Consider the following 23,409-nt stretch of genomic DNA (forward strand, 5'->3'; position numbering starts at 1 on the left):
GTTGATCTTGTTTACATAAGTAAAATGTCTGTTGGATCGAAGACAGAAAGCGTAATTATAGCAATAGAGAGAATTCTTTCCCGCAATTGTCAATACAGCAGACCTTAGGAGAAAAGATTACTGTATTAATTAGTATATTTTTTTTATCTTTTATCATAATGATTTCATAAAATGCTTATGTAATGTTTCAGTGAAACGTTTATGTAATGTTTTAGTAAAATGATTATGTAATGTTTTCGTAACATGTTTATGTAACGTTTTAGTAAAATGTATATGTAATGTTTTAGTAAAATGTATATGTAATGTTTTATTAACATGTTTATGTAACGTTTTAGTAACATGTTTATGTTAATGTTTTAGTAAAATGTATATGTAATGTTTCAGTAACATGTTTATGTAGTTTCAGTGGAATGTTTATGTGATTTTTAGTAAGATGTAAAATTTTTATGTATGTTTTAGTAAAATTTTTATGTTTTAGTAAAACGTTTATGTAATGTTTTAGTAAAATGTTTGTGTAATGTTTTATTAAAATGTTTGTGTAGTGTTTTAGTAAAATGTTTATGTAATGTTTTAGTAAAATATTTACTTAATGTTTCAGTAAAATGTTTATGTACTGTTTTAGTAAAATGTTTACGTAATGTTTCAGTAAAATGTTTATGTACTGTTTTAGTAAAATGTTTATGTACTGTTTTAGTAAAATGTTTATGTAATGTTTTAGTAGAATGTTTGTGCAATGTTTTAGTCAAATATTTATGTAATGTTTCAGTAAAATGTTTATGTAATGTTTTAATAAAATATTTATGTAATGTATCAGTAAAATATTAATGTAATGTGCTAGTAAAATTTTTACGTAATGTTTTAGTAAAATGTTTACATAAAGTTTCATAGCTCGCTTCGTAATGTTTTCCTTAAGTTGTACAATGTTTTTTTACATATAAAATCGTTTCAATAATGCTTTCATAAAATCATTTCACTACATTAAAATTCACGTATTATTATCATAATGTGATTTTTCATGAAATATTCACTATTTTATTACAATAATTATTCATGTAAGCCCGCATTTATTCACACAATTCCCCTCTGTTTGTCTTGGTAAATACAATTAATTCAGAGAATATAATTACTATTGTTATTAGAACGGACTAATTACTATGTATTGCCTATCAATAACAGTAATTAAATTAACATTTTTTAAAGAGACATTAATGACTTGAAGCGTTTTTACATTAAAACCTGAACCTTGCAGAGGAAAATGGATTATTGATATAATTCAGCGTACAATTACTCTCTCAAAATTCCGTTTGATACACGTATTATATTTAACTGCACGCCACGAATCAGGTACTGAACATGTACGGTTTAAGTAATGAGATTCTGTAAGTGGATTCAGGCTCAAACTTTCTTTTTATTATTTTACCTTTTGTTTTATAGCTGCAGTTCGTTATTCTTTCGTGAGAGTTAGCTTTTGTTAATATTATATCTTCTCTGGGATACTAAAATTACGATTATTGCATGTCTTTGACACCTGCTTGTTACTTGACTTCTGGTATGTCTCCTTGCAATAATCTTGATTTACTTAACCAATCTAAATATCTAATAAATATGACGTCATCCACAATGTGCTGAAGATTGTACAAGAACACTAAACATGACCTTTCCGAATTGGCCAGTTTGTCTACACACTGGAATGTACATTCGTCTGTCTTTTGTTTAATTGATCGTCTTGAATCCAGCCTATCACGCACTGTTTCATATTAGCCATTTCCTTTAACTGTTCACTAATTCGTCTCGTATTTAGTATAAGATTTCCTGAAACGAGTTACAGGTTCTAGCATTCTTACGTTCGATTCCATGCCTGCAATTTCCCTCACACGAAAAGTTCTTTGTTTACATTCTTGGATCAAGTATAAATGCAAGTTCGTTTCCCTGCCATGTGCAATGTCCTTTACTCTCACTAAAATCCTCCCAGACGAGAATCAATAACGCCCCGATGCTCTCTTCGCCGAAGTATTGTTTCTCTTATATTTTTGCTGACATCACACATCAAAGGTCAACTGAGCGTAAGTATCTGGCGGTCTTCCTCTTTGAATCGGATATAGATGCACGCGTTTGAATGGCTCGAAAAGATATGAAAGTTGTTCCATGTTGCAACCGAGATGCATTTTGTGACCTTTCGCCGGATGTCCTTTGTGTGTGTGTGTGTGTGTGTGTATAAAATCATGAGAATTTCTATTGCCGTGACGGGATGGAATTGTTTGTGTAATCATGAGAGGTTATGTATGTACATTACATACACATGCATGTATGCATAACTAATATATATGTATATATACTTATATGTGTGTGTACACATACACACACACAAACACACACACACACACACACACATATATATATATATATGTTTGTGTATACATATAGTTCTACATTTCTGTATACATGTATATATATACATATAAATATACATAGATACATAAGTATGTATATATGTGTGTGTCCGTGTATGCACGTGCTAGTGTGCATGTCAAAAACGCACAAATAAAAAGAAATAAATAAACAATTCGCTCCGTGGCAAAGCGAGCAATACCACCACAAACTCAATAACGCAATATGTAAGTAAATAAAAATAAGAACAAAAATAAAAGAATAAAAATGAAAAAATCAAAAGACAAATAACCTGAGTCAACCTACCCACACTAGAAGCTCTGGAGGGGAACAAAAAATCAGGAAGACTATTTTTAAACACGTCGTAGGATTCCTATACATACTCCCCTTATCCCCCCTTCCTCTCCCCTCCCCTACCCTCTTTCCCAAGTTCCATGGAAAGGATATGAAGGATATTTTCTAAAGGATATTTTCCTTTCCTCGGGTACGTAAAAGGTTGGTGCTGCCGTTGCAATCAATACCACAGGAATGGTGAGGGGGGGGGGGGCACCCACGTGCAATGCCCTAATCCTTGCAAAAGACGGATAAGGGCAAAGGATGATGATTGTGAAGATAATGAAGATAGTGATGAGGGGTACAATGTATTTTTTTATGGTGATGTCGAGTATGGTGACGATGATGATGAAGTGATGAATCAAGTGATGGTTCCAGTTACGATGGTGTTAATGACTGGAAAATAATATTTTATTGGATAGTGATGAGGTGGGTGATGATGATGAGAGTAACTGTTTTTTATTCGCATTATTTGATGTGGTGATGGTGGTGGTGGTGTAGATATGGTGTACTGGCAATGAATGGTGATGGAGAAAACGTAAAAATTGGAAAGCATTTCTGTTTTTATCGTAATACTTGGAACCCTATAGACTGAACCCCGATGATAATGATGCTCTTGGCTTTCATTATCAAAGCATTGATGACGAAAATTATGAAAATTCTTGGAAATCCGCACTCAAGATTAAGTCTATAAGACTTAAAACGTAAAGCTGCCAAAACTTATAAAGAATGTTGCCGTGGTCCTCTCTCTCCCCTAAATCTGCCAAAACTATTTGAGAATGTTACTCTCCTCTCTCTCTCTCTCTCTCTCTCTCTCTCTCTCTCTCTCTCTCTCTGCCAAAATTGATAGAGAATCTTGCTATTATCCTTGTTCCATCTCTCTCTTTCTCTCTATCTCCTCTCTCACCCAAATTTCTGCAAAAAGTATTAGTGTTGCTGTTATCCTTCTCTTATCCTCTCTCTCTCTCTCTCTCTATCTTGGTCTATCTATCTGTCTATTTATCTATCTTTCTCTCTCTTTCATCATAAATCCAAACAAAAATATTAAAGTGTTGCTATTATCCTTGTTCTCTCTCTCTCTCTCTCTCTCTCTCTCTTCTCTCACCTTAAATCTAACAAAAATATTAGTGTTGTCTATTATCTCTCTCTCTCTCTCACATATAAATCTGACAAAAATATTAAAGTGTTGCTATTATCCTTGTTCTCTCCTTCTCTCTCTCTCTCTCTCTCTCTCTCTCTCTCTCTCTCTCTCTCTCTCTCTCTCTCTCTCACCATAAATTTGACAAAAATATTAGTGTTGCTATTATCCTTGTTCTCTCTCTCTTTCTCACCTTAAATCTAACAAGAATATTAGTGTTGCTATTATCCTTGTTCTCTCTCTCTTTCTCACCTTAAATCTAACAAGAATATTAGTGTTGCTATTATCCTTGTTCTCTCTCTGTCTGTCTCTCTCTCTCTCTCTCTATTTATCTATCTCTTTCTTTCACCATAAACCTGACAAAAATATTAAAATGTTGCTATTATCCTTGTTCTTTCTCTCTCTCTCTCTCTCTCTCTCTCTCTCTCTCTCTCTCTCTCCTTCCTTTGGTGGCGTTCTGTTGGTGGCAATCATCATGTCTGCAGCAGACGTTGCATGCGGCCTCAGCCCCACCCACAAGGCGACTCTCCACAGACACACACACATAGTCAGGTCGTCGCTCAATAAATGGGGAGCTCTCTCTCTCTCTCTCTCTCTCTCTCTCTCTCTCTCTCTCTCTCTCTCTCTCTGTGCTGCCAACTGGCTACGGCACGGCACGACACGACGGCGCTTTCAACATGGATATGCTTACACACAAACCTACAATTCTCCCTCACATGAGCTCGGCTTAGCTGCGGATTTGCGACTCTAGACGGTTCTGTATTGATGTGGGTGTGTAGGAGACACACACACATGCACACACACATGCACAGGACCACACACACACGTACACAGACGCACACAAATACACACACAAAGGCATACACTTATATTTAGGTAGATAGGAAATATATACATGCACATTACATTTTAAAGAAGTCTGTAAGTCTGAATTAAAGAAAGCTAGGTCTGTGAAACTGTAATCTCACACACACATATACACCCTCACAGACTCACATATATATACACTTATATTTAGGTACACAAGGCATAAATATATGCTAGTTACGTATTCCAGAAGTCTAAAAGTGTAAATTAAAGGAAACTAGGTTTGTAAAACAATCATTCTCTTTCCTCCAAGTGTTATGATACAACACGCACAGGTACTGACACTTATAGTTAGGTGCATAGGGCATAAATAAACGTCTATCACGTATTCTAGAAATCTATAAGTCTAAATTAAAGACAGTTGCGTCTATAAAACTGTAACTCTCTTATCTCAAAGTGTTCTAATGCAAAGCCACAGCACCCTGTAGGTTCTTAGTATACAGTCATTCATTGGTAATTACTTATAAGCTCATTTCCTAAATCGGGGTTTAATGCATCAATCTGTGATGAGGAATAATCTTGTCTACAGATAATATTAGTAGCTGTTTCGTATATAATTTTTTAATCGTCGGTTTGTCTTAGTTTTCTGAAAAGAAAATTATTGTGCCGGCTTTGTCTATCCGTCCGCACTTTTTTCTTTCCGCTCTTTTTCTGTCCGCCCTCAGATCTTAAAAACTACTGAGGCTAGGGGGCTGCAAATTGCTATGTTGGTCATCCACCCTCCAATCATCAAACATACCAAATTGCAGCCCTCTAGCCTCAGTAGTTTTTAATTATATTTATGGTTAAAACTAGCCATAATCGTGCGTTTTGCAGCGATATAGGCCAGGCCATCACCTTGCCGTGGTTAAAGTTTCGTGGGGTACGGCTCATACAGCATTATACCGAGACCACCGAAAGATAGATGTATTTTCAGTGGTCTTGATTATAAGATGTACAGAAAACTCGATTGCGCCGAAGACAATTCGACGCATTTTTTTACTTGTTTGTTGTTATGTAGTATCAATTTCTATCCAGAGAATAAAAGAGACAGTGTTCCAGTGTTCTTTGTATGTTACGAAAAAAAAATTACCAAAATTGAAGCGAGAAACGTAGATACGAGTCCTTCCTTTAATGAAAGGAGCATAATTAATAACAAATTAACGAGCTCCATAATCACCCTTTCACAAAGTGGCCCATACACTCCCTAATTGCCAAAACGACATAAAGTCAAACGCACATTCTAACTCCATTGTCTCATGAATGCAGACAGGGGGAAGGCTCCGAAGATAAAGCAACGGAGAGAACAATATCGGCCCCGAACTGGCATAGGTCAAAAGGACGCCGGATCGGAATTGGCCTTAGATCGAATTGGACTCTTGTTTTCTGTCTTCTTCTTCTTCTTCTTCTTCTTCTTCTTCTTCTTCTTCTTCTTCTTCTTCTTCTTAGTCAGTACTGTAGACTGTGGTGCAGTGCAGGTGTTCGTAAGGGAATCATTTATGTGACTGGTGTTATTGCTCGTTTTGCCTCGGAGCGAATTGTTTATTTATTTATCTTTATTGGCGTGTTTTTTGCATGCGCACAAGCACGCACGCACACACACACACACACACACATATATATATATATATATATATATACATACATACACGGAGTTAGGAAACTAATGTTATAGACTTTTAGTGTTGTTTTTAATATCTTGAAAGGAATGGCTGGTGAGTGATAATGTAATGGAGGAAGCTATTTACTTTACTGTTCAAATTGTCATTTTTCTTTTCTTATAATGCAGATGTAGACGAAATTCAAAGCTTTTGAATGTGCCACAGCTATAGAAGATTAAAACACTCTTAACCTCTGAATTTTAACTAATTCAAAAATAATAGAAAATCATAATGATCATACTTAGAGATCTTTAGAATATTGACATATTTAGAATTCTTATCTTTAACATTGCTGACCTAAACATAACTACACCTTATCTAATGACAAATTAAAATTCCTAAAAAAAAAATTTTAATACCCGGACTACTTCCAACCTTCAAGATTCTGACCAAATTTCCTGGAAAGATTCATGTCCAAGACTTGTCCTGTGCTGTAGGTCGAAAACAGGACAGACAAATAAAGCACATACTACTGTAAATGTTGAATTGCATTCTCTGTATTCTGGGAATGGGCCCAGTGGGTGTTCATCAAATATCCAGGTGTTATGTGACTTTGGACAGGTCGAAGACTTCGAGACAAAATTGAATTCGGGGCGAACATTGAATCAAAGATGGAAGGTGAATTCTGGAACAGGTGTAAGGTTTGTTTTGATTTGAAAAATGAGTAAAGGGAAAATAAGGTACAATTAGAAATATGAAATAAATACCATGATTAAGATAAAACTGATTGATGTTCCAGAAATTAGAAAAACTATATGTAAGTTAAAATTTCTAAATCACTTAGCGAAGAAAGATGAGGCATTTGTTTTGTTCTGAGAATTTAGAAAAGGAAAAATAAGGTAAAATTAAAGACATGAAATAAATACCATGAATAAAAAAGTTCATTTTCCAAAAAATTATATGAACCATATATATTAAATAAAACTTATAAACTGACAACTCCAAAATTACTGATTATTTCCCAAAATCTACCATAAAACAAATAAGACTGAGAAAAATTAAATATGGAAAAAATCCCGCCTGAAATCCTAAAAAGTAAATCTCGAAGATAAAGTTATTTCAACGCCATTAGGATTAACTTTCCCGAGGTAGTGACGGGAGACAGGTTACGCTTCTTCTTCCTTTTTATTTTTAATATTTTCCACCCTCCCCCTCTCTCCTTCCCCTGCTTCTCTCTCTTTCTCTCTCTCTCTCTCTCTCTCTCTCTCTCTCTCTCTCTCTCTCTCTCTCTCTCTCTCTCTCTCATTGATCTTCGCTAAGTTTTTGGTCAATTCTCTCCAAGGAGAAGCTTATGCACGGATAAGAAGTCTAGAATCTCTCTCTCTCTCTCTCTCTCTCTCTCTCTCTCTCTCTCTCTCTCTCTCTCTCTCCTCTCTCTCTCTCTCTCTCTCTCTCTCTCTCTCTCTCCATTCATCTTGCCAGCTTCCACTTCATTGCGTCATTATTTTCATCATCATCTTATGTGTTGTTTTTTTTATTTTTTTATTTTTCTTTTGTTTTTCTATTGTGTTTCTGACAACACAAGGGAAAGTGCTCCAGGGCTTAATTCTAGCCTCATGCAGCCTTTTCAGGGCGCTGAAGGAGAGCTGGTGTTAAATGAACAGTTCTCTCTCTCTCTCTCTCTCTCTGTGCGTGTGTGTGTATAGCATTCTAAGGTTAATGAATAGAAGTTTTAGGAATCTCTCTCTCTCTCTCTCTCTCTCTCTCTCTCTCTCCTCTCCTCTCTCTCTCTCCTCTCTCAAAATTTATACTATGCAATTTCCCACTCGAGGGAAATTGTATAAACATACTCTTGGTTTAAAACTAACAAACTGATAGACCTTCTCCCCAGACATTACACTCCCACCACTCTCCTATCATTCCCAAAATCTGATCGCATGTTGGCAACAACGAGGCCCACTTCTGGTCGCATTTACGTCAGATCCAAACATAAACCTTTCGTTTCTACCAAGCGAGGACACAGACGAGGACACAAGCGGACAGAAACGTAACCTCCTGCTGGAAAGTATCAATTAAATTATATATAATATCTTTGATCTATGCCTGTTGCAATATTAACAAACATTTTTGATGTCAGTCACGAACTTATATCATAATACGCCATCTCTTATAAACTTCGATTTAGGATTCAAATTTACGTACTACAGTATGTACGTCTCTGGGACTTTTTTACGTGCTTAATTTATTATTTCAAAGCACGTAGAGAAGTTCTGTAGGGACTGTGGATCTTGGAGAGGGAAAGACGTTTCCTTCAATTGTGCTAAACTAAGGAACGTTTAGTGGAGGATACAGTAATTATCCTGGCTTTGTGATTCTGTAGGTGACTGTAGAATTATTATGTATGTTAAAAACATCTCTTAAACCTATCTAATAAACAATGACTCTATGACTGTATGGAAGATAGAATCATTCTTTACTTTTATTTACTTAAGAATGATCTTGTACAGCATTAAGTTCATTTTACGAAAGCATGATTTTGTTGACGATATATATCACCAATAATAACAGAAAGCTTTTGGGTGACCAGAATCCATTAGTACAAAATCATTACAGAACTATTTTTCTTAATCTTACTACAGATTTATTCAATACAAAATTATGCTACGCCTTTTAATCTCAGAGCTGTGCGGTGGGCGAAGGCGGGAGGGGAGGGGGAGGAGGAGGGGAGGGGGAGGGGAGGCGGACTGGCCGGATATTCCATTTCGAGCACAGCTCTTAGTGGATGAAGGTCGCATTAAGATTACATGCGCAGAGGTGCCTGTATTTGCATCGGCATACTGTAAGGTATGCATACCCTAATATAGTCGTAGGTTATGTATGTATATAAAAATATATGTATATATATACAGTATATATATGTGTATATATATATATATATATATATATAAAAATATATATATATATATATATATATATATATATATATATATATATATATATATGTGTGTGTGTGTGTGTGTGTGTATGTATGAGTCTTTGTGTCACTGTGGGTCCATAAGCATGTTCCACATCAAGATTCTCTTTATACCGCAAGTATGAAAACCACATAACCACTGGAAAGTGCGTCTGATGACACTGACATTTCTCATATCTTCCTTATGCATGATTCATCATTCACTTTCCCTTCTTCCTTTGCCAATGCACTGTGCAGTGACGCTCGCATAAACATGAATTTCGGCATTATACCATCTCTTTGTTTGCTGACTTGAAGCTATACGAATTCATTTCTCTGTCTGATTTTTCCTTAGAGGTGCATTTCATACAACTGAGCATTTTCTATTAGATATCCCTTAATAAAGGCATCAGAAGCTTTAACCGTGGTTGTATACTCGTTGCATAATATATAACAGAGCAATTTAAAGAGAAACTACTTGAGTATGACCGTAGGGTATAACTATTTGTTCATTGACTGTTTTCCTCTCTTGGCAAAATAAATACAAATACAGGGGTACATGACTTTGATTTTCTTCTTTTCCAATTTTCTAAAACAGTACTTTGTTATATATATGTATATATATATATATATATATATATATATATATATATAAATATATATATATATATATATATATATATATATATATATATATATATATATATATATGTGTGTGTGTGTGTGTGTGTGTGTGTGTGTGTGTGTATATATATGTAATGAATGTCTGTGTGCGTGTGTGTGAAGCACTATTCAATTATAACTACTTATACAACAGGTAAGTGCTTTGCATAATGATTGAGTTTTAATTTTAATTTTACAGGCCACGGATAGTATTCCGCTTCATAGGAAACTCCCTCTCTCTCTTTGTCTCTCGCTGAAGTTTGTATTTCTAATTTATAATTCAAAGTATTTGCGCTGCTAATGAACAATGGAATTTCTAAAGTTTATGAATAGTAATTATGAGTTCAGGATATATTTTTCTTATTTCATTTATTATTGGGACAACAGCTATATTATCTATTTCTATAATCATGACTTGATTTTTGTTATATGTGAAAGGAAGAGGAAATCATATCAATAATTGTATAGATGATACATTTACACACCTCATTTAAAAGCTAACAAAGACTGTCACGCTGAAAAACTCTACGGTATTATAAACCCATGTTTAACTATCTCTAGGGATACCGCTTTCTACAGTAATTTTCCTATTTTTTGTTACGGTTTCTCCATTATTTTAATTTTGTTTACCACTTTTCTTCAGAATTCTTTCTTCAGTGCTGTCTTTCCTTACTGTTATGATTTAGTTATATAATTATTACTACTGTCCCTTACTATTCATACTACTATTACTGAATAAAATAGTTTCTGTTACCAAAATAATTTGCACAGCGAAAAAGTTGTCATCTTAAATTTTAATATTAACGATACTAATGATATTATATGAAGTTAATCATTCATAACTATTATTACAGAGATAAATATTACCTCGAAGACATAAAAAACAAACATTAATTTAAACATTGTAACAAATAAACATATTGCCTCCTAACACGAGACCAAAGCTGGAATCTTTCTCACGCTAGCAGTAAAGCATAAAACAACTCTACGGTAACAGCTACCCACATTTCACTACCTACACGTTCCCCGGTCTTGTTAGCTGTTGCCATGCCAGGCTGTAATTGCATTCATGGTATCTCTTACAGTATAATGTATTCTCACGTTCACTGTAGCTATCGCTCTACTTTTTAACAGGATCCTTCTCGATCATGATGATAACGATAGTAAAATGATAAAATGATAATGTTTTCGTTCATTGTAGTGTTTTTTTATGATAATGTTAATGATTATTTTATCTTTTCTTTAATTTTCTGTTTTCTGATAGTTCCCATGCTTTAGATGATGATTATGATGATATGGAGTATCATGATGAGTTATCATTCGTTTCAATGATGATGATGAAGTGATAGCAAAGATAGCAAAGAACCACACTGTACATCAATTCTGCGGCAACAAACACGTGAGGGAGACGCCTTTTCCAGTGTGCTAAAATATTTTGCCAAAAACACGGATAATGTAATTGGATTATGGCGTGCTGCAAAGTCATTCACCCTATCGGGCAGGGCGCGTCAATACTTATAAAATAACAGCGTTATAATGCTGATACTGTCTGGGTATGCATACACTTATAAATTTCAATTTTTGATAAGTTCGCCCGGAGAACGTGAATGTTTGGAATAGCTTTAAAAAAGTGGGTACACATCTGTATCAAGTTAAACTTCAAAGTGAAGTCCACTACTAAATGTGGAAAGGTTGCGTTCGTTATCAGAATTCAAAAGGCTACGTTCACCTTCGAACCTGAACTAGCGATTTGCAGCCCGTGGAAACTACGGCAAAACCTTCATGACTAAGTTCGTGTTACGTCTGAGAACTCTAGTGTCGAGGACAGAGATATGGATTTTTAATTGTCTTGAACACTGGGTACAACTGAAGGAATTATACGAGCGAGGGTGTCTAGAATGATAGTATGGCGCCGCGCCGTATTCATTACAGTGTAAAGGAAAATTGTTGGGTGAATCCGGTCCAGACCTGACATATTTACAAGATTTAAAATGAATACTAATTAGTTTTATTGGATCAGGGACTACGTGGTCTGTAAAACTTATTTGTAGTCGGGCGAATTATTTAGAAGTCACAACTTTACATAGCACTTATGTTGCCCGTTAATACTTAGTTCAGCTGTATATATATATATATATATATATATATATATATATATATATATATATATATATATATGCGTGTGTGTGTGAGTGTGTGTATAAATATGCATATACAAACATATATTAATTATCCTACTGAAAACATACGAATATACACATAAATACATGCAGACATACATACATACAAACATATATATAGTTTTATATATATATATATATATATATATATATATATATATATATATATATATATATATATATATATATATATATATATATATATATATATATATATATATATACATACATATATATATATATATATATAAGTCACTTCTCCCACTGGAGTGAAAATTGTAAAAAGCTTTGAATAAAGGATAATTCATTTTCAACCCCGCCAAAGACTGTCAGACCCAGGATATATGAGGGTGGGAATGCACTCCATTATCGGAGACAAAGGAGCGCTCCTTTAGGATACGATTGTCCCCCGGGACTGGAAGTAAGATGGAAGTGATAAAATAGGATAGGGAGCCCCAAGACGTTACTGAGCAAGAGAAAAGGAAAACGAGATGAATTTAAAAATAAGCATTTAAGGAAATATGGAATTACAAAGCCACTTGTAAGTATTTATACATATATATATATATATATATATATATATATATATATATATATATATATATATATATATATATATATATATATATATATCATGAAATGTCAGAGGTGATACTTCTATAATAGCAGTCTGAAAAAACAGGACGGAAAATCAATTATAAAATATGATAAACTAAAAGAATCTCAATCAAATATCTTCTCCTTATCCCGAAGCACAGACGACACAGAATTATCAAACAAAAATGCTATTCTATATAATCTACCTTTATTTAAAAAATCTAAACTCAAAATATCATCAAATAGAACTACCACTCTGTCTACAGTAATTTTCTATCTTCCCAACAAATAACAAAATCCAGAATCATTAAATAAGATAAATCTTCTCCCTAATTCTCTATTTTCTTCAAAAGGGGGGCCAGAGGTCCCTTAATGCCCCCCTCGGCAAAGTGAACCTAATCTGGAGTTTTAGTTAAAGGATTTCAGTTCATTTTCTTTTAATCCTGACAGGATCAGGAACCTAAATGGGAAGGACCTGAAATCCTACTCCTCAGGTTTAAAGGACTCTTAGGGTATCCTTCTCAATCACTCTTTTAGCTACGAAGTGTCCGCAGGAAGATAATGAGTCTCTCTCTCTCTCTCTCTCTCTCTCTCTCTCTCTCTCTCCCTTTTGAGTGTTGCTGTTTTTATATTCATCATCATCAACTTTCATTTTTGAAATTATTTTGTTTATCAATAATGACAACAATCTTTTTTTTTGTTATATATATATATATATATATATATATATATATATATATATATATATATATATATATATACATGTATACATACATTTGTATATACATGTAAATATCAAAAATTAAAACAAACAAATACTGAATAATTCAATTACAAAGTGAGAGTAATCCTTGCAGAGAACAACAATTTGAATGAAAATCTCCCCTTGTGGAAAAACATAATCACAAGGGAACAGCAGAAATACAAAAACAAAACAAACAAACAAAAACGAAAAAAAGAGATAAAGCTGGACTCAACAGCAGCTGTGAATTTGCATAGAACCCGAAAATAAAACTGGGCAAAAATCAAAGAGAATTGAAAATGATTTGCATAGAATTTGAAAACAAAGCTGGGGAAAATAAAAAATGGATTAAAATGAATTAAAAATACAGCAATTGGTGTATAATTTGTTCCAGGCGTTGGCAGCTTTATTATGAAGTATAAATGGAGTCATTATAAGTCCAGATGAATATTAATTGTGCGGTTCGCTGGCGGTCTGGTCGTCGTTATGGACTTTGAATTTTCATGAATTACAAATGGCAGAGAACTAAAAGTCACTCGGCACAAATTGCCCCCTTCTGGCCCCTCTTCCCACTGATATGTTTTAATTGCTGAAATGTGTATGTATGTATGCATGTATGTAGGTATGTATGTATTTATACATACATATATATATATATATTCATATAAATATGTATGTATGAATGTATGTATGTATGTATATCTATATCTATATATATACACACATACATACATACATACATACGTTCATATATTATGCACGTACATATACATTGATCCATCTGATATTATCTTCATCAGTATTATAATTACCATTATCTTAGTGACTGACAATAAATCACTATTTTAAAACAACCAAAACACCTAGAGCTCAAGAGAAATTCTCTCTCTCTCTCTCTCTCTCTCTCTCTCTCTCTCTCTCTCTCTCTCTCTCTCTCTCTCTCTCTGTGCCAGGATAATCACTAAGTATTCAGAACGCCATTTACGACCTCTGCAAAGGCCGTGGTTATGGCCTCCAGAATTCGATTAAGAGGCGGGATTTCCACGGGAAAGAGGTCACTCCATTTTCTTTCCATTTACTGTGTTCACCCTTTTTTTTGGTATCAGAATTGAGAGAGAGAGAGAGAGAGAGAGGAGAAGAGAGAAGAGAGAGAGAGAGAGAGAGAGAGAGAGAGAGAGAGAGAGTTTCCAAATCTACTGGGTATTCTGAAAGAATATGTCATGGCCATATTATTATTTTGGGTTTTTAGAATAATGAGAAGGCATCACTATCATCAGTATAATGCAGATATATATATATATATATATATATATATATATATATATATATATGCATATATATATGTATTATATATTATATATACTGTATATATACACACACATATATATGCATATATATATATATATATATATATATATATATATATATATATATATATATATATATATATAAAACCTCTCTATAAAATCTTAGGCAGGAAATCAACTGTCACATTTACGTGTAATATACCAAGTTCATCACCATGGATCCTAATTTTTCCGTATAATATGCAACAAAACAATCTTCCTCATCACTACCGCGTTATCATCATCATAATCATTATTCTCATCATCACCATTACCTATATCATTTCTGTCCAGGCGAAATACTAATGCACCAGGATTATTTACCAAAGAAACAATTAATTTATCAAAAAACACAATGAATTTACCAACAAACATAATGAATTTATCAACAAACACAATGAATTTACCAACAAACACAATGAATTTATTAACAATCACAATGAATTTATCAACAAACACAATGAATTTATCGACAATCCCAATTAATTTATCAACAACCACAATGAATTTATCAACAAACCATTAATTTATCAACAAGCACAATGGATTTCCCAACAAACACAATTAATTTATCAACAAACACGGCACATGTCTCCAAACAAGCGGAGGAGACGCGGAAGAGACTCATTGTTCTGGAAAACTCGTCGAAACAGGCACAGAGAACCAAGGGGAAAGGCCAAACACGTGTTTTATTAAAGTGAGAGCTAGCTTCAGACTTCATTTCCCCCACCCTCCTCCCCACCTTCCACGCTGCGATCCTGGAAATCTGAAATCACCCCCCACCCCCGTATAAAATGAGAGAGAGAGAATTCTTCCAGGAATAATCTCAAACACTTTTAGTATGACTCAAAGAAAAAGCGTCGAACTAATTAACCTCCCTTCTTTAAGAGAGAGAGAGAGAGACAGAGAGAGAGAGAGAGAGAGAGAGAGAATTCTTCCAGGGAATAATCTCAAACACTTTTAGTATGACTCGGAAGAAAGCGTCGAACTGAATTAACCTCCTTCTTTAACAAGTGGAAAACGAGAGAGAGAGAGAGAGAGAGATTGAGAGAGAGAGAGAGAGAGAGAGAGAGAGAGAGAGAAATAATAAAGAATTCTTCCCGGTAATAATCTCAAACACTTTTAGTATGACTCGGAAGAAAGCGTCGAACTGAATTAACCTCCTTTTTTAACAGGTGGCAAACGAGAGAGAGAGAGAGAGAGAGAGAGAGAGAGAGAGAGAGAGAGAGAGAGAGAGAGAGAGAGAGAAATAATAAAGAATTCTTCCCGGTAATAATCTCAAACACTTTTAGTATGACTCGGAAGAAAGCGTCGAACTGAACCAACCTCCTTTTTTAACAGGTGGAAAATGGAGAGAGAGAAAAGAGAGAGAGAGAGAGAGAGAGAGAGAGAGAGAGAGATAAACAGTTATACAAAAATTCCTCCCGGGAATCATTCAAACACTTGTAGTCCAACTCGGAACAAAAGCGTCGAACTGAATTAACTTATATTTTTTTAAACAAGTGGAACTTTTTTTTTCTGAACAAGTGGAATGACAATAGAATCTCTCCCTCCGATTTGTCATCCCTCCAACAATGAGAATCCCAGCGAAGAATCGGCCGACTCATTCAAATGATGAATCCGCGGAGTAGCGGTCCAGATGTACGTGATTGTCAATTTTTGTCGGATTCTTTTCCATAGAGAACTTGTACACAAAAGAATCATTTTTTGTGATCGGCTCTTCTTGAAGAGTGTTTGAGGGAGAGATAGAGGGGGAGGGGGAGGGGGATGGGATAGGATAATGGGAGAGGGACGAGAGGGGGGAGGGATACGAAAAGGAGACGTGTATAAGACGCAGAAAGAAATTATTGATTCCTCTCCATACAAAGATGTTTCATTGTCCCTCAAAAGCTTCGAAATCCCTCGTCTTTCGCTGTCTGTGTCACCTTCCCCATTAAATTTGTTGGTTTGTTTCACAGCGCAAGGGACGACGGGGTGGGCAATCTCGATGCTTCGAATGCAATGCTTTTTGTTTTTGCTTTCTGTCAAGATTGTTTGTCATTCTTGAGAGCAAGCAGGGTTTTTAATGACTGGTGTTTTTAGCACAGGCAGAAACTATAAAGCTTTTGTCAAATGAAAATATTGTTAATATATCTCTTTATCTACTTTTTATATAAGACAAAGGAACGTGTAACTACAGACTTGACAAATTTTTGCAGTCTAATCAATAATTTATGTAAATTACCGATTACATAAACATGAAGAACATTAATTTTGAAAGAGTACAAAGCAACATGGCGTCAAGTCCAAGTCATTTATGCATTACGAGACCTAAAAAGTTTGTTTTGAATGAAGACAAGGAAATGTATAACTCAATCATTCTAAATTATTTACTTATTGTAAAAAGCCATAATATGCACTTTGGAACAGCCAAGACATTTATCAACAATGACATACCAATAAATAATCGGTCTGTTTGTCATTCTCTCTAAATCAGTCATGCAGAATAAGATATAAGAGTGTTTGAGGAAAAAAATATTACTCATTGCATATACGCTCTCTGTCTGTCTGTCTGTCATTAAGCTTTGTTCGTGACATGAGAATGAATTAAATTTGTTTCAGACTGAGGAAAGAGAAGATGTACTTTTTCTTCTTGTGGAGGAAAGAGAGGAAACTATATTTCAGATTCCAACATACTACTACTATCCTACTGATAGTAATTGTAGTAGTTGCAGTAGTATTATTAGCAGTAGGAGCAGTAGTAAGAGGGAAAATAGGAATAAATACATAATTAAAGCAACGACAATATTGATAATAACAGTGTTATGCTAATCATAAGCTGCCATCTTGACGCAAATACTGATATAAGCAGTAACATTCACAATAGAAATAGGGAAAAAGAGAGAGAGAGAAAATAATAAGTGATAAAATATTATTATTATTATTATTATTATTATTATTATTATTATTATTATTATTATTATTATTATTGTTGTTGTTTTTGTTGTTGTTGTAAATTAAGACTACCTAAACCAACCCATCCCTTTATCAATAAAGGCGTTGCCTTCCCAGTGACGCGCTGATTGAGTCATCCCTAGCCAGGAATGATGAACGGCAATCCCCCAAAGCATAATTATTCGACGCAATAAAGCCTAACAGGCAACTCGGTTACGACAAGTGTATTGCTATGGGAAGCTGTAAATGAGATGTTAGACTTATGGCAACTTTGAATTTGACAGCTGGGGATTTTGACACTTGGGAATATATTAGGCAGTTTGATACTTAGCAAGAGAGAGAGAGAGAAATAGCTGAGAGAGAGAGAGAGAGAGAGAGAGAGAGAGAGAGGTTTTACAGAGAGAGAGAGAGAGAGAGAGAGCTAAATAGACAGATTGATAGAAGAGAGAGTACCTTTGTGGGCGATTTGCCAAAAGTTGTCATCCTGAAAGTGAAAACGGAAAAATAACAATTTTGATATCACGGTTATGAACTGAACAGAACTTGTTCGTTTGAGCAAAACATTCCGAATTCAATGTTAATTAGAATTCCGATGTACCTCTGTATTTTACACCTCCATTTCTCTTTTTTATAACAAATAAATTTATATTTTCCATGAAATAATTTCATATGCCGCAATGTTTTCGACAATTTTTATCTTACATTTTTATCCATTTCTTTATTAAATTGAAAAATTATTTTTTTCTTTTCTAATAACTGATCTCTTCTTTCTGTTCTTTCAAATGAACTCTATATTATATTTATTATTTTATTAATATAATTTTTCTGTTCTGACAACTGATCTGTTCTTTCTGTATTTCCCAATACATTCTGTTACTTCTTTCGAATGAAAACCATATTCTTTGGAAGTCTGAATTTCAAGTCAGTGGCCCCTGTGGACTTGTTCTATATAAACTGGGTTCTTCTGAATAATAATAATAATAATAATAATAATAATAATAATAATAGTAATAATAATAATAATAATAATAATAATAATAATAATAATAATAATAATGATTGCTTAGAAAACTTTATTTCTAGAAAGTAAAAGGTGTCAGTGAACTAAGATCTTACTTAATTTACTTTTGCATAATAATAATAATAATAATAATAATAATAATAATAATAATAATAATAATAATAATAATAACTGTTTAGAAAACTTGATTATTTCTATATAGAAAATGTGGCAAAGAACTAAGATCTTACGTAATTTACTCTGCACAGAAATAATAATAATAATAATAATAATAAATAATAATAATAATAATAATAATAATAATAATAATAATAATAATCATAATAATAATAAGAACTGTATAGAAAAGTTGATTATTTCTATAAAGAAAATGTGTTAATGAACTAAGATCTTAGAATAATAATAATAATAATAATAATAATAATAATAATAATAATAATAATAATAATAATAATAATAATAATAATAATAATAAAAACTTTTTATAAAACTTGATTTTTTCTATAAAGTAAAAGGTGGTAATGAACTAAGATCTTACTTAATATTATTTTGCACAGAAATACGTGACATCTTTTTCATAACATTAATATGTCGTGTTAAAACTTGTTGCCTCTTTTAGAAAAAGACAGGAAATGAAGCAATGAATTTTATTTAAAATAACTGCTTTCCCTCGTCAAACGCGTCTCTTAATAACTCAGGAACCCTAAAAAAAAAAAAAAAAAAAGAGACCCACAAGAAAAATACCGTCAATTATGGGCTTTGTAACTCGATCCCAGAATTTCCATTTCGAATTCTTTCCCCAAAAGAGAAGAAGGAGACCCATCCTTGTTATCTCGATTTTAATCATCTTTCTTTCTCTCTCTCTCTCTCTCTCTCTCTCTCTCTCTCTCTCTCTCTCTCTCTCTCTCTCTCTCTCTCTCTTAGTTTAAAGACAAGACCCTTTCTACATATTCAGAATTCCTTTCTCTTTACACATCGTACATCTTTCAATGTTCTTCTCTCTCTCTCTCTCTCTCTCTCTCTCTCTCTCTCTCGTTCTTAATTTTTTTTAGCGCATCAAATATGCAAAATGTGGGATTACACGGGTACGTGTGTAAGGTAATTATGTAACTAGGGTGATACGTCCCCTTGCTGTAGGATTGAAAGGAACTTCCCTGACTTGTAGGATGGTCTTCCAATTATGCTTCGAAATTATTTGAAGTCCCATCGCTCCATGATACATTTATAAGGTCATTATGTATCCCCGGGAGATACATCACCTCGTGGTTAAATTTTATAAACCAGAGAGGATTTTGGTCTAGTTAGTCAAGAATCGCCTCCACTCTCCTAGGATACATTTTGATCAACAACTGCTACATGATACATGTGTAAGGTCATTATATCCCCGGGAGATGCATCACCTCGTTGTTAAATTTTATAAAACAGAAAGTATCTTCATCTGGTTAGCCAAGTGCCACCTTCACTCTCCTAGGATACATTTTGACCAACTCCATGATACATATGTGAGCTCATTATGTATCCCCGGGAGATACATCACCTCGTGGTTAAATTTTATAAAACCAGAGAGGATCTTTGTCTAATTAGTCAAGTGGCAACTTAACCCTCCTAAGATACATTTTGATCAACAACTACTCCATGATACATATGTGAGCTCATTATGTATCCCCGGGAGATACATCAGAACGTGGTTAAATTTACAAATCAGAGAGGATCTTGGTCTAATTAGTCAAGTGGCAACTTAACTCTCCTAAGATACATTTTGATCAACAGCTACTCCATGATACATATGTAAGCTCATTATGTATCCCCGGGAGATACATCACCTCGTGGTTAAATTTTATAAAACCAGAGAGGATCTTAGTTAATTAGTCAAATGGCAACTTAACTCTCCTAAGATACATTTTGGTCAACAACTGCTCCATGAAACGTGAGGTATCTATGTATCCAGCGGATACTTCCCCTCGTATATGGATCCATACCTAAAAGGAAATCATCCCCCTAGCATGTCGAATGGCCCAGCAATCTCCTCAGGATTCATTTAGAACAAGATTAACCCTCCCGACACCAACCCCCCCCCCTCTATATTTTTGGGTGTGGCCCTACAGGTGCAAAAAACACACAGACAGACAGGCACACAGGTGATGTTTGTAGGGGGTTGAGAAAGGGGGAGGGGGAGAGGGAGAAGGGGTGGGGAGGGAGGGGGGGAAGAGAAAGGAAGGACAGACTGGTGTCGCCAGTTGTAATAAGCTTTATTGATCAGACTACGTCACTAGGTCGAAGATTCTGCACCACATTACTGGGGAGGGAGGGGAGGGGGAGGAGGGAGGGAGGGAGAGGGGGTGGAGGTGTACAGGGGCTGGGGGGGAGGAAGAGAGAGAGAGGGAGAGAGAGACAGGGGAGGGAGAGGGAGGGGGCAGTAAGGAGGCGCCACCACTTTCATCCTAGTCTGTCTACTGCCCTGCACCTCCTCATCCTACATAACTTCCTCATCCTAATTTTCATATATATATATATATATATATATATATATATATATATATATATATATATATATATATATATATATATATTTGCTTAAAAGTGTTATGTAATTATAGCAATATCCACCTACATGTTTATCTGTTTTTCTATTTATGATGAAAAAAATTTTATGCAAATGCTGTCTGATCTTTTATATGATGTATATATACAAATATATACATGTATACAGAAAAGAGAGAGAGAGAGAGAGAGAGAGAGAGAGAGAGAGAGAGAGAGAGAGAGAGAGAGAGAGAGAGAGAGAGAGAGAGGGATTCAAAGGTAATGGCCAATGAGTATTTTTCGTCCGCATCGTAAATCTTCGTTATTCAGCAGTTATGTGATTTAAAGTTATCATTTTAGAATATAAACTCCCATATACATAAACCACCCATGTATATATACTAATGTATATATATACATATATGTATGTGTATATACATGTAGGTATATATATATATATACACATGTGTGTGTACATATATAGTTTCCTGCAAATTACTGTTAAAAATTCCTATTTAATAACCCTCCTTTACCACCAAAAAAAACACCTTTCCATACAAAATATTTTTAATATTAATAACTCTGAAACTAAGCAGAATACCTCAAAACCGAGAAGCACCACCAAGTGTCCAGCGTTTTATTAAGCACCAGTGTCTCAAGCTACGTGAGAAGCAATACTTGCGATCTCTCCCAAGAAGGACTCCGCATTCTCACACTCATCACTCTATGACCTGCTTTCAAGACGAGTGTTGGCGTTGCTTTCATGTGCTTTGCAACGGCCGTAATCGATTATCGGAAGCAAATGCAAGACGGTGCTGGACTAAGTCTGTCGAGCAAACATTCGACAATCGACTTACGTCTGTTCTTCAAGAATATTTCAAACCGCTCGAGTTAGACTAGGCTCCAAAATTAGCAGTGGAAAATTTAGATTTCGTCCTGATCTCGATGTGAATAACAGGTTATCGAGCAGACTCGACTTTTTACATAATGAAAGCATTATGAATTCATAAAATGAATAACTAATATGAGGAAAGTAAGCTTAATTTCTAATTTCCTTTCCATTAAACACCATCTATAAATAATGTATTACATTACGGAGATACAGATGTTAATTGATACCAAACTCTGGTATTTTGCCAGTGAGCTGGAAGCAGTTGTTAAAATATACATATAGGCTACAGCTTACCCTGACACCATCTCTCTCTCTCTCTCTCTCTCTCTCTCTCTCTCTCTCTCTCTCTCGCTCACTCGTGCCAAACGAAGCAGGAAGCAGTTGTTTTTATTCTACACATAGTGCTTTACTATTGCTTACCTCATCTCGACTCTCTCTCTCTCTCTCTCTCTCTCTCTCTCTCTCTCTCTCTCTCTCTCTCTCTCTCTCTCTCTCTCTCTCTATTTATGTATCTGTATATATATACATATATATATATGTATATATATACATAATATTATTATATGCACATCATCTCACTTAAGTCTCTCTCTCTCTCTCACACACACACACACACACACACACACACACACACACATAATATGCAAGGCACTGAGAGATACGTATGCTGTCTCTTACCTCTGGTAATGGGAATTAGGTCACGGGAATACACAGGAATACACAGAAGAAGGAAGTAACCAGGCCAATTTGCAGAGCTCTACGCAGCTAAACTCTCAACAAACAAATCTACAAAAAAATAACAAATAAAAATAAACTTAGGAGCGTGCATGCAAAAACAAATTAAATAAATGAAATGGGTAACATAAGATACTATAATTTTTACTCAAGATATGTGGTAAGTACAGGAGACTAAAAGAATAATATAAAATAGTATCATTCTTGCTCAAGATATGTGGGTAAGTACAGAAGACTCTAAAAGGGTAATATAAAATAGTATCATTCCTAGTTAAGATATGTGGTAAGTACAGAAGATTCTAAAAAGATAATATAAAATATCATCTCCTTACTTGAGATATGTGGTAAGTACAAGAGATACAAAATACGAATAACATAAGGTACTATGATTTTTTACTAAAATTATATATGAGAAATTTAATAGATACAAAAAAGGAATACATAGCATACTGCCATTTGTATTGATGTGATGATTACAGGAGATACAAAAGGAATGACATGAAACACTATTATTTCTATC

At 34.3% G+C, this 23,409-nt stretch overlaps 1 protein-coding gene across 4 annotated transcripts in view; it reads right to left on the minus strand.

Moving 5' to 3' along the window:
* LOC136852811 (uncharacterized) overlaps positions 1-23,409 on the minus strand; it is a 191,611-nt gene that overhangs the window by 51,434 nt on the left and 116,768 nt on the right. For 2 of the 4 annotated variants that reach the window (XM_067127901.1, XM_067127817.1), the window contains exon 2: positions 22,833-22,940. The exons of 1 other annotated variant lie outside the window; for it this stretch is intronic. Coding sequence is in view for 1 of the 3 variants with exons in the window: in XM_067127736.1 (XP_066983837.1) it covers positions 18,175-18,204 (30 nt within the window). In the remaining 2 variants the exon portion in view is untranslated. Of the gene's footprint in view, positions 1-18,174; positions 18,220-22,832; positions 22,941-23,409 lie in introns of those variants that run through there. One more of the 4 variants, XM_067127736.1, reaches the window with a different exon arrangement.

This window comes from Macrobrachium rosenbergii, chromosome 1 (genome assembly GCF_040412425.1).
Source record: "Macrobrachium rosenbergii isolate ZJJX-2024 chromosome 1, ASM4041242v1, whole genome shotgun sequence".
In the NCBI taxonomy this organism is placed as follows: Eukaryota; Metazoa; Arthropoda; class Malacostraca; order Decapoda; family Palaemonidae; genus Macrobrachium; species Macrobrachium rosenbergii.